The 13,160-nt window shown below is 45.2% G+C and overlaps 1 protein-coding gene across 4 annotated transcripts in view; it reads right to left on the minus strand.

Annotated features, from left to right (window-relative positions):
- Window positions 1–13,160, minus strand: part of Nrp2 (neuropilin 2) — a 125,538-nt gene that overhangs the window by 81,153 nt on the left and 31,225 nt on the right. For all 4 annotated transcript variants that reach the window (XM_048344898.1, XM_048344897.1, XM_048344899.1 and 1 more), the window contains exons 3-4: window positions 7,395–7,576; window positions 726–956 (exon numbers count right to left, since the gene is read on the minus strand). In XM_048344898.1, coding sequence (XP_048200855.1) covers window positions 726–956; window positions 7,395–7,576 — 413 coding nt within the window. The remainder of the gene's footprint in view (window positions 1–725; window positions 957–7,394; window positions 7,577–13,160) is intronic.

Below are 13,160 nucleotides of genomic sequence, written 5' to 3' on the forward strand. Positions count from 1 at the left end.
TGTTTCCTTGCTCACATTGCTAGGAAATAGCAGTGCCAAGGCTCAAACTCTGGTTTCTTGACTAAATTGTGTGCTTCTGCCAGGGGATAAAATTGCTCTTGCTTAGTCATCTTCTTTATATTGGAAAATATTCAAATCATAGTAAAAAGTGAAAGATCTCTTCCTTCCCAATACTGACGGCCTCTGAGATCTATGGTCTCCTCCTGACACTCACACGTTTCTCTTGGCTTTGACGGTTGCACCTTCTCAACATCTATCTACAACTAGCTTAATAAAAAAATACAGTAATAGTAATGATGACAATAATGTCATTGTATGACTAAGAAACAGAAAGGTTAAATAACTTGTCAATGCTGCACAGTTGTCAGTATTTGAGCCCAGTCACTTTAGTTCTAAGTCCTTAGGGTTGGATATGGAGTCACTTTCTATCCTAATAACTTGGCATGGAAAAGAACACCACCAATTCTTTTGTCAACCCATCCTTTGCCAAGTATCTACATCTACTTAGTTTCCTGTCATCCTCAAAGAAAGTATCTCCAAGCAAACAGACTATCTTCAGGCAATTTTTCTAGAACCATCCTTGTGGAGGAAGAAAAAACCATTATGGCTTCCCTAAGAGCTCTAAGGAGCTCTGAAGTCTGTTCTCCTTTTTCCTCATCACTGAAGCAATTCACAGGCAAAGGCCAGGACTGAGAAGTGCCTGTGACAGTGACATCATTACTTACCATGCGGAATGCCATCCCAGATGTCCAGCCAATCATATTTGCAGTCTCCCTCTCCGACCTGTAATGGGTCATGCTCCAGGTCAAAGGTCAAAAACTGCAGGATGATCTCCATCTTGGGTCTGGCCAGGATGGTAAAGGTACAGTCCAAGTTGTGTGGGTACTTCTCAGGAAAGCCAGGGGATTCAATGGTCCCATTGGGGCTAGTGAAGTTTTTGGAACAATCCTCAGAGCCTGTGTGTCAAAGAGAATCATAGCATTAAGAAGAAGCCTTTTTTATGCTGCCTCTGACAAACGGGTTATTAAAATATTTGGACCCAAAAATCTCCTCACTCACAAGGTTTTGATTGCTATCCTAGTGGCTCTTGGAGCAACATGCTCTTCCCATCCGAGTTTTATGCCCTCAAGCCAGACCCTCATTAGGAGAGAAATTAGGGAGGTCCCATAGATTCGACTAGGAGTAGCCATCGAGGAATTGAGGGGCTAGAGGGTGGAAAGAAGTGTGTGTGTATGTGTTTGTGTGTATGTGTGTAAGAGAGTGAATTCTCTTGAACAGAGGAACAGAGTCTTCTTTCTCAATCACTCAGCTGCTCACTCCAGAAATGTAAGTTATTTCAATCCTTAAGGAAGGCTTGCTTGTTGCCAGCAGGGAAAACAATGTCCCCCCTTATTTATTGCTGACCTCAACACTAGCCTCTATTGTACCGCAGCTAGCTAGAGTGCCCCTTCTCTCCCCAAGATCCAAGGTGCCTGAGGGGAGGGGCAAAGGGGAGCTGGGGTCTCATTCATGTCATGACTATATTAAAACGAGCTGCTCTGTAGTGGTCAGACAATTAACAATCGATGTTTTTTAGCCGGTTGATCACAGTGGGGTGTTGGGGATGTTGAGGCTGCTCTAGCGGCAAGTTTGGAAAAATGCAGCAGCATATTGACATTTGGAGTGCTTCTGGTTCCTTTGTGGCGGGGATGGCCTGTCTTTCTCCTAAGCGCTATGCATCTGCTTACTGGGGACACAGGGACGCATCCTGATAAAATGTGGCACACATTCACAGCCTCGTGCAGACTTGGACATCAGCAGGAACTGTAAGAGAATTCCAACCACTACATCTCCTAATACCTCTAGGTGGAGTCCTATTAAAAGATCCCTGGGCTTTCAATCCAGCCACCATTTGCCAAGGAAGAATCATGGATGGGTCTTGGGAGCAGGGACACCTAGGCCCTGGGGCCCCTCCAAATCGACAGAGAGCAAGATCTGCTGTTGTCGATGTAAATGCTTGACAATTACAAGTGGATTTATTCACTGTGTTCAGATTCTAAAATAAGAAAAGGAAGCAGGATTTATGAAGAAGGCACTCTAGCTATGAAGGGAGAATAAAAAAAAAAATCCCACAGAAATTCTCAATAAACCACGTGTTTACTGGCAGGAAGCATCTTCTGGGGATGGAAGTGAAATAGAACTACGTGATGTCAATACACTGATCTTAGCCCACAGCCATGTCTTTATCTGCAAGCTTCCATAGCCTGCTCCTTTGCAAGGCTCTACATTTATGACGGCTTTCTGGAAAGCTGCATGTCTCAATTGAAAAAAGATACCATGCAAATAAGCAGGGGAGGGGAGGGGAGGGGAGGGAAGGGGAGGGGAGGGTCTTTCAACTTTCTTTAGCCTAAGCAGGACAGGAAATCCCAATATCCCTACTTACCTACTCATCTATGGCCCCCTTGAGCGGCAGCCTTGGCCACGTGAGAAAGGGGGATACAAGAGCAAAAACTAACTTTCACGAGTTCTTTGGGGGGCTCTCAGTGCCTCATCTCTGAGGCTTTGACGCCATCATTCAGAGGCAGGGAGACCCAGAGCTGTGAGGAGGCAACCGGGCTTGGAGGGAGGAGCTGGCGCAGTCTCTACCCCCCAGCCTTGTTGACCATGGGCCTCCAACTCCTGTGGGCCTCGTCCATGGATGGGGATGATGCAATTGGGCAAAGCCAGGCCAGCTGGCATGTCTTCAGGGGGCCAGAGAGGAATTTTGAAAAGGTTAGAGTTTAAGGCTGCTATGCAGTGTTCTTCCCATGTGGGCCACTTAGGGAGCTTCACACAAGGCTGAGTGGAAATTAACTCTCTATTCACAACCGGCTTGAGAGGGAGGAGAGGCACCCACATTCCCTCTTAGAGCCACTGCCATTGTCATTCTCTTAGGAAGCTAGGGGAATCTCTAACCCCCTGGGGTAGGGGGCTCTATGGTGGAATCTTTGGTCTCTCTCTCTGCTGGGGACAGGGCCCCAAGGCTTTCATATTGACACCTAGTGAGCCCATGTCAGGCCTGGAGGATGTGAGATTCTATTCAGTTCCCAGAGCTCTGAATCCTGGATTCAACTAGAGGGCATTTTTTTCAAGTTTTTATAACTATAAGGAAGTTTAAACCTTAGGATTTAAGCATCATCTTGCCCTACATGACTGATATGACTAGAAATGGCAATATTCTCTGGCTTCTTTTAGATCAGGTAGGAAAGTTTTATCCAGCTTTGTGTGTGTGTGTGTGTGTGTGTGTGTGTGTACTATGCTTGAACTCAGCATCTGAGTGCTATGCCTTCACTTTTTCACTTAAGGCTAACATTCTACCACTAGTGCCACAGCTCTACTGCTGGCTTTAGTGGTTAATTGGAGATAAGAGTCTCATGGACTTTCCTATTTGGGCTGGCTTTGAGTCCCAATACTCAGATATTGGCCTGCTACTGAGTAGCAAGGACTATGGGCGTGAGCTACTGCACCAGGCTAGTTTTATCTTTTTTTGTTTTTTAAAAAGAAAACTCAAACTTGTTTATGAAGCTCATCCTTTCATCTCTAATTGCATCATGGTCAAGGCACCAGAGTGGAAGTCAAATATCCAGTGTGGAAAAAAAAAGAAAGTTGAGTCATGCAGAAATCTGACTAATCCAAGACCCTCTTCTGCAATGTGTTGAGAAGATAAAATTTACAAAAGAACAACTCAGTCAGCAAATATTCAAGTCCATTCCATGCTAAGACTGTCTCTAGAAACCAGAGTTTTGGGTTGCAGAGAATGATTTCATAACAAAGAACCCTGGTATGAGAATGCTCACTTCATGTTGACCACTGTACATCTGCTAACTCTGTGAGTGAAAAGATCTGTATGTAGACAGATATCAAAGCACAATGGATGTTATCTAAATTGGACCACAGATGGTAAATTCAGGTAGATCCTTAATTCAGAGGTGGGGAAGTGGGTACCTCAGGTTTCCTGTGTCTATAAACGGTCCTAGACTCTCAGAAATGCCACTGGGCACCAGGAGAGAAAGCCTGATTTTGAACTTTGGTCCAAGAAGCATCAGGAAAAACAAAGGCTATAACATATTTTCCACAGATTGTTTCCAGTGTTACTTTTCAAGTTATTTATTCCTTCCTCTCATCTTCTCAGGGTTTGGTGATTGGAAATTGCTTAAGCTTGGGAGTTTGGGCTTGCTCTTCTCTTGAAGGATGGTCTGGTAATATGAAGGATCTTTTATACCTCATGAAGTGTAGACATGACCCTTCTACTTCTGTCCCATGCCCTCTCTAGGTGCCCACACTGTGAGGATATATCCGTCATTGTAATTCTGCAGTGCAGCTTCCAGAATGCTCTGTATGGCTGTTTGAGTATCTGTGTTTACAGTTTCCCTCTTTTTCCTTTTTATGAATCCGACTAGCAAACATAGCTGTGTTTGTTTGGATCCCTTCAGCAGGTCCACCCATGTCTTTTATGTTCTGTGAATGTGTATTTTCTCTCAGGACTGCAGTCGTGGAAATATGGGTAGAAAATGTGGCACTTAGAAGAACACATGCCTTCCTAACCTTCTTGGGTTAGAATACTGCTTCCTAGTACATTCTGTACATTCCTCTCTCTCTCTCTCTCTCTCTCTCAGCGTGTATGTGTGTGTGTGTGTGTGTGTGTGTGTGTGTGTGTGTGTGTGTTGGTACTGGAGCTTGAACTCAAGGCCTAGATGTTATCCCTCAGCATTTTTACACTTTACCATTTGAGGCATAGCTCCACTTTCAAGCTTTTTGATGGTTAATTGGAGACAAGAGTGCCACAAATTTTCCTGCCATGGCTATCTTTGAATCAGGATCCTCAGATCTCAGCCTGTGGTTAGCTAGGATTACAGGTGTGAGCCACTAGTGTCTGGCTTTGTTCGCATGTTCTATATAGGTCTAGATGGACAGGCAGAGATGGTCCCTGGAGACCCCTGGACTCTCCCATATAGAAGCACAGCTGTTGGTGCGGCAGCCACTCAGCACAGAAGCTCTTCTAGAGGCCGTCCTAGACGTTAGAGGAGGCTACTCCCATTGCTTCAGGCTTAAGCCACTCACCTTTGTGGGCTGCCACCACAGTCTCTAGGCTATTTACAGACTTGCCACTCCTTCAGAATTCTACTTCAACAAGTCATCAGAAGGGCTGAATTATGATACCCTCTTGTGTGTTATCTTTTAATATCCTCCTTTCAAGCTTGTATGATAGATTGCGTTAACATTCTTTTTTTTTTTTTTTTCTTGTGGCTTTCTGGAGAATGTGGCATCATGCCTTATAAAATACTGAGCTGGGAGACACTGAGATCAGAGATGAGCTCTCATGGCCCTGTTCTGCCTTCCCTTGACCGGCCTGCCAGAAGGTCTTGCTTGGGCTGTTTTCCTCTCATAATTAGGATTGTGCTGCTGAGTGACAGCTTTAGTTACTTGGGACTGTGCTATCTAATAGACTCCAGAGAGCTAGTTCCTCAGTGGCCTGCTCAGCTTTATGACCACAGCATATCAATTGTATCTTCACTTAGCACTTACTCAGAGTACAGTTTTCCCTTTGATTTGCATATTATTCACCCAACAACATCATCCCAGGTACATTAACTATGCCCAGAGGGTTCACACTCTAGGTTCCCCCACTGGCAGAGAACAATACTTTGTTCTAGTCTTTCCTTCTCTCTTCCCATTGCTCCTAGAAGAGGCCTCATCAGAACTGGTGGCATTGGTCTGCATCATGCACAAAAATCAAGGGATATGGGTCAAGCTATTCAGGGGCCTCACACTAGGCTAAGCCCTGGACACACAAACCATTAGTTCCTGGGACCTCATTGTAACCCAAAGCATGAAAAGCCAACATGGAATATTCTGGGCCCTATATCCTGTGACTACATAGGCTCCTACTCTGGTATAATACTGTTCCCCTGACCCCACCCCTTCACTTGATTTCACCATCTCAGGCAGACAAATTAGACAAATATTTAGACAGAGTGGATATAAAAAGTGCTTTCAGCAGCTACCACTTCCTTTCAAGAACTGTTTAATGAAAAAGAAAATATATATAAATAGTTCCCCTTACACTGAACTCAACAGGCACCGTCTTGGGTCTCTTGATGACAGGGCTGACAGCTTCCCCTTGAGCCAGACCCTATCCTATCCGTGAGGTACAAAACTTAGGTGACTGCAGAAGGAAGACATTTAAAGATGGTGCAGGAGCCTCTGTGGTGGGGAGCCAGGCAGGGTGAAAGAGAATTGGAGGTTAGGCCTCCTTTAACCAGCACATAGGCAGCACCACTGGTTCAATAGAGGAGCAGCTATATGGAGACTGTATGTGTGGCTGCTGAAGCAATGTCCTGTAAATAGCAGTCCTCGTTACCGAGCCAAGGAAAAGAACTCTGGCTTGGGTTCTTTGGGTCTAAAGGAATCTAAGGTTGGGGGTAGAAGGACACCATTGGAATCAATCAACTCAAAAGAAGAGCTGAGTGTCTGTGGCTCACGTCTGCAATTCCTGAGACCTGAAGATTGTGGCTTGAAGCCAGATCAGGCAGACAAATCCAAGAGACTCTCATCTCCAATTAGCCAGCAAAAATCAGAAGTGGAGGTGTGGTAGTAGAGCAGCAGACTTGAGCAGAAAAAGCTAAAGGACAATCTCTATACCCTGAGTTCAAGCTCTAGTACATGAAAAAAGAGGAGAGGAAGAAAAGGAGAAGGATAAGGGGAAGAGGAAGAGCAGGAAGAAGAGGAGGAGGAGGGGGAGGAGGAGGAGGAGGGGAGGAGGAGGGAGAGGGGGAGGGGGAGGAGGAGGAAGAGGGGGGGAGGAGGAGGAGGAGGAGCAACAGCAGCATTCTCTGCTTTTTTTCTTTTCTTTTCTTTCTTTCTTTTTTTTTTTTTGCTATTTTCTTGATTGCTTTCACTAGCCTGAGGCAAATAGGAGCTCACTGTATAGAGGTAGTAAACCAATGGAGGAATTTCTAGAGGCCAAATTGTATTTTAAAGCAATGGTCTTTCTCCATTTTGAGGGGGAGATCATTAGGGACTCTAAACACGTGAGTCCAAAGAAAGGCAACATTAAACCAGGAAGTAATGGGAAGGAAGTTTAATCAAATTTTCCTTCAGCCCCAGAAGATGAGTTTGGTTTTTTCCAATACAAAAATTAGATTCTCTCCAAAGTCTTTTTTTCCATCCATTTGCTTCTCCTTTCTCCCCGACCCTGCTGGTACTTGGCCTGCCCCATCAAGTTGCATGACAGCCTCTCAAGTGTACCCAGGTAGACCTAGGTAGGACCTGTCATCCAGCTCTTACCGCCTGACTCCACCCACTGGCCGAGGCTCCTCCCCTCCATCCTACCATCTTTCCCCTGGTCCCCAAACGCAGGGGTGGAGCGCACTGACCTGTCTTGAAGATCTCATAGCGCAGTGAGAAGCCCGCCCCCTGCCGGGCATAATCGGAAATGAACTTGATGTAGAGCGCAGAACCCGAGGAGATGATGGTGGGCGGGGCGATGTTCCCACAGTGCTTGCCCAGAAGGTCTGCAGACTCGCTGTCCCCATCCCGAATCTCAATGAAGTCATACCTAGGGGAGGGAGGAAAAGGGGTACGGGAGAGAAAACCTAAGTGTGAGGGGGGAAGGGCTTGCTCCTTCAGCTCTCCCCCATCCACTTAGAGGCGGTCAGGTGTTTCAGAGTGATAAACAAAGGCCACCGTGCTTGTGGGGCAGGCTGGCAAACAGACAGGGGAAGATGCTTTGGTAAAGCCACCTAGGGAATGAGTGCCTGGGTGGGAGGCCTTATCTCCTGCGCACATAAAAGCAATAGCAACCATTCCATCAAAGATCTCAGAACAAGAAACTGTTTTCTTCCTTGGGTAGCACTTTTTTTTTTTTTTTTAATTTCCACAACAATCTCTCTGAATCTTAGTTTCTCCTTAGGTCTGGGTAGTGACCTTTTGAGCATCAATGTCTTCATCTGTTAGTAGAAAAAGATCCGGAAGACTGGTATGGAAATGGACTGAGAAAAGTACTCATGGATGGGGAGGGGGGGGGGCGCTAGGCATTGTGCTAGGTACAGTGGGGATGATTCCCAAGTTTTTCTCCTTTTCTTCTCTTTTGGCAGTACTAGACATTGAACTTAGGGGCTCATGTTTGCTTGGCAGACAACTCTTCCGTTTAAGCCATGTTGCCAACCTTGTTTTGCTTTTCAGTTATTTTTTAAGATAGGTTGTTAGGTTTTGCCCAGGGCTGGCCTTGTAACTCAATCCTCCTACCTATGCCTGCCATGTAGCTGACACCACAGACATGCACTAACATGTCCAAGTTGGTTGGCTGTAGAGAGTCTCTCTTACTTTTTGCCTGGGCTGGTCCAGGGATCCTAGCTGGAACCACAAGAAGCCGCCACCACGCCATGCGCAGGAGTGTTTATCATGCCTATCCCCTCTTTTCTTATTTTCAATTGATGGGTGCCACTGTCTACTAAAAAATAAGAGAGTGAGGGTGGTGGTAGCTTCCCTTCCTGAAATGATTGTCTCATTAGCAGTGTTTAGTCAACAACATGTTTTTGAAAGGAATCAGCATTATGTCAGATAATAAAAAACATTTCTCTAAGCACAGGAATGAATTCTGGGAACCCAATGTCTATACATAACAATTATCCTCAAGGAGCAGTGAGGGCTGGTACTGGGGCTTAAACTCAGGGCCTGGGTGCTGTCTCTGAGCTTCTTTTGCTCAAGGCTAACGCTCCACCACTGGAGCCACAGAGCTACTTCTAGGTTTTTCTGAGTATTTCGTTGGAGATAAGAGACTCTGCCTTTCCTGCCTGGGCTGGCTTCGAACACTGATCTTCAGATCTCAGCCTCCTCAGTAGCTAGGATTAAGGCATGAGCGACCAGTGCCTGGCCTCTCAGTCCCTTTTATACAGAATCAAACTGGCCTGCCGTGGTGGGAAGATGCTGCAAAGCCTTTCTGAGCCGGGAGTCTCACTCTGTCTTGACAGACCCACTGTTGAGCTGAGGGACGAGCTCTACCAATTGCACTGTGCTCTGTCTCTGCTCCTTCCTAGGCTCCAGGGAATGTGTTGTCACAGCTGTTAGGGTAGGAAACTTCCTCCCCTCCAACTGAAGCTTCTTCAGATTTTATTTGCTAAAACTCAGCCATCTCCTTTTCCCTCTTCCCTCTGTATTTATTTGGCATCAACCTGTTAAAACAACATATGAGAAATCTCTTCCTTGCAGGTAGAGAAAGTGGCTGGCCAGGTGGCCCTCCTCAGGATATGCCTGCTGGCTCTTGTCACACACTGGTCTGTGTACAGTGAACGCTTTCAGAAGTGCCTGCCTTGAGCTACAGAGGTCCAGAGGCCTTGATGGGGCCCGAGGGTCACATTTCAGAGTGCATACCCACCACCAAGTAAATATGACTGTGAAGGAAGAATGAGAGGGCCAGGAGTACTTCATTCTGAGTCCCCAGAGGATCAGGCTCCTGCCTGGGAAGCTGGTGAGGTCTGGACTGGGAGAGAGCAGCTCCCCCAGGAGCCATGGAGAGAAGGGCAAATGGAGCAGGCCCCAGGGTGGGGCAATCTGCTCAGGTCCGGGATTTCAGTGTGGGAAATAGTGGTGACTTTGAAAGCAGGCTTCCTCACTTCCAAAACAGAAGTAAAAAGACACTTAGTTTGTTCTCAGGGAAACTCCCAGAAACTTGGAGAAAACCCCTCCTTGCTGTTTCTACAGAGAAATTAAGTGCTGTCCCCAGTCATAGTCAGCTGAGCAAGGGTGATTGTCCAGCAGCTGTGTGCACACAGGTGGAAAATCCTGACACCCACTCCTTCATTAGGCATCCCCCCCGCCCCCGCCCCCTGCTCTGTGGGAAAGACTTCCATGTCCAGGAAGGAGACAAGGCAGGCAGGGTTTGGACTCCTGCTATAGACCACTTGGCTGCCCTCAGGCAAGTGACAGAACCTTTCTGACCCTCAGAAATGTGGAAAAACAGGGGCCATTTGGACCTTCCTCCATCTTCCTCGGGTTGCTGTGAGATTTACTTGACCAGATCGAATCTACATGAGGCACATGGGTTAGTACTACAATGGCTGGCGTTGTGTGTGCTTAAGAAGCTTAATTGGGGTTTGCTGTAGCCCCAGACCCATGCAGACATAGGAAATCTGGACTATGGAGAAGATACTTCAAGAGGGCAAGAGAGGAGAGAAGAGAGAGGAGAGAGGAGAGAGAGACACACACACACACACACAAAGAGGCTCAGAGAGAGAGAAAATATGTAGAGGTATTGTATAAGTAAAATATAAATCTGCTCAAACATTTTGGAAGGCATATTTGGGCCAAATGTGACTCTAGTTAACATGTCCATAGACTTTAATCTAGAAGTACATCTGCTAGAAATTCTTCCTAAGAAAATAACAAGACAACTGTGGAAGGATGTATATGCATCTTTTGTGCAATTTCTTTTTAAAAAGCATATGAAGTGAGAAGATACTTCATTTATAAATAGCATCATGTTGAAAAAATCCTAACCATAGAGGGTGAGTAAATCAATTTTGGTACCTTTATAAAATGAAGTATTGGCTGTGAGAATAAAGAGTGCTTCATGTCTACTTTTTTGTTTTTGTAGAAAGTGTTTGTGATATACTGTTAACAAAAAAAAGATCAGATTAAAAAATATACTTAAAATACATGCCTATAGTTCCTTGCATAAACATACAGAAAGCATCTGTAAAACTATCTGCTAAAATACCAACAGTGGTTAAATGCACAGGTGGCACGATAATTTTGCTTTCTTTTTTCTCCTATTCTATTATCTGAATTGTTCTTTATAAGCCTGAATTTAAAAAAAATAATTAATTTGCCAGTCATGGGGCTTAAAATCTTGGTCTGGGCACTGTCCCTGAGCTCTTCAGCTCAAGGCTAGCACTCTACCACTTGAGTCACATAGACTTTCCTGCCTGGGCTGGCTTTGAACTGTGGTGCTCAGAACTCAGCCTCCTGAGTAGCTAGAATTACAGGCATGAGCCACAGGAGCCTGGCTTGCATTTCTTAATCAGTTAAAATGTTATAAAATAGAGCTACATCCATTGAGTCCTTTTTGTGCCAGTCCTGGGGCTTGGATTCAGGGCCTGAGCATTGTCCCTGTTTTTTTTTTTTTTTTTTTTTTTTCTCAAGGCTAACACTCTACCACTTGAGCCACAGCGCCACTTCCAGCCTTTTCTATTTATGTGGTACTGAGGAATTGAACCCAGGGCTTCATGCACGCAAGGCAAACACTCTACCACTAAACTACATTCTCAGACCTCTTTTTTTTATGCAGAAGAGTTGAGAAAAATAAGTTCTCAAGATTAAGTAGAGGGGGGAAAAATTCATCATCACCACCACCATCACCAGCGATGTCACCGACCTAGAGTGAGCACCAAACAAGATATGGCAGGTCGCAGTACCTAGAATAGTGTGGGGGACATGGACTACAATAAACACTTTTTAAAAATTGTTTTCTACTAGCTTTGTGTTGCTAGTTTCTCTGGAAGGGAAAAGAAGAGGCCCTGCCATCCTACTGGCTTAGTCTTCCAAATTGGGATGGCTTGTCAGGCTGCCTAATCACCCTTGGTGTCATTTAGGGGATTAACTGAGTCTGCCAGGAGGTAGGCTACCCACAAACACCATGGCTGCAAGCTTGACTCAATTTGCTCAATAGACTGCCCCATCCTTGTTTGTAACGTGGCCAGCAACACACACATCCTTATATAGCTTCACACAATGCATAGAGCGAAAATTTCACAAGTACTATTCAAATAGTGTGAAAAATTCACTGCCTCTCTGAGCTCCTTAGTGAATGGACTCTTGCCCTTCCTTGAACTTCCCAGAAAAATCTAGATTTTAAAATCTTGTTTGCTTAAAGGAGAAGGAGCCCCAAGTTATAATTTGGGTCTGAACTTCCTTATCCCCCAGGGTCCTCATCCTCATTGTGCCCCACTGGCCTTTCTGGTCACACACTGACACATTCCTGTAGAGAATGTGTCACTTACCTCCCTGTGACTGACTCATGTGGGGAGTTCTCTTTTCTTTTTGATTATTAGGGATTTAGTAAATCTCCTTAGAAATTTCAATGTTGTCAGGTTCAGGTTCGTCTGTGAAGAGCTCAGGCAAAAGCTTAGGAAGTTTTGTGGCCTGGGAGTAAATACAGCTTTGCAGCTAGCCTCCAATCTCCTGTGTTTGTTCAGGGAAAGAATCTGGGGTACGGGTTCAGCACTCACCCCATGATAGTCAAGTGGGATAAGTTGAAAAGCCCCTCTTAGAGCTTATTAACTTCTTCTCTGGAAGGCCCACATATACCAGCTAAGAGACATATTAACTACAGTGTTTATGTTTCATTGTTCATAATCTTGCTTAAATGAAAAAATTCCTTGGAAAGCTTAAACACTGCCTATTACTATTTTATTTATTTACTTATTTTTCCCGAGTCAGAGTGGCTACTGCTACTCCTGGATATTCTTTTCTCTCCATAATGGTTTCCCATGTGTCTCTTTCCTCATCTCCACAGGTTCTGTCATCTGCGTGGGGAAGCATTGGTCTAGAGAATGCTTTCTTAATCTTGCTCAGCTTCAAAGTCTTCATTTCTTCTCTCCAAACCCCCCAGCTGTAGCTGGGGGTATGGGAATCTTGACAGTGGAATTAATTTTAAGAGTCGACAGGGGAGAGATGAAATAGCAACAATCTCATCTCTTCCTTCATCACTGGCAGACAGGAGGAAAAGCTTTCTGGTGTCCCTTGCTCTGTCCACACTCTCCAATGAGGCCTTCACCCAGGGAGAGATTAATTTATGCCTGAGTCCATCTCCTTAGGTCTCCTAAGTAAGAATGCTATGCTAGTCTAGGGGATTTGGGGCTCTCTATCCAAACACTTGCTTGGGCTCATAACCTTTGAGAGAGGCAATGCTTTCCTTCCTCATGCTGCTTGCCTCATAGAAGGTTTAAGACATTTTGTAGATGGGCAAGCTATTTCTTCGGCCTTTGCACTTGTTCTTTCCTCTGATCACAGTACTCCTATTAGCCTTGTCTAGGGCTGTCTTTTTCTCATCCTTCTGGCATAAATGCAACTACCATCTCCTCAGAGATGGCACACTCTATCTTATTCTATCCTTCTTTTCCTTTCCCTTCTTTCTGTCCTCC

Source organism: Perognathus longimembris, chromosome 4, assembly GCF_023159225.1.
Source record: "Perognathus longimembris pacificus isolate PPM17 chromosome 4, ASM2315922v1, whole genome shotgun sequence".
Lineage (NCBI taxonomy): Eukaryota > Metazoa > Chordata > Mammalia > Rodentia > Heteromyidae > Perognathus > Perognathus longimembris.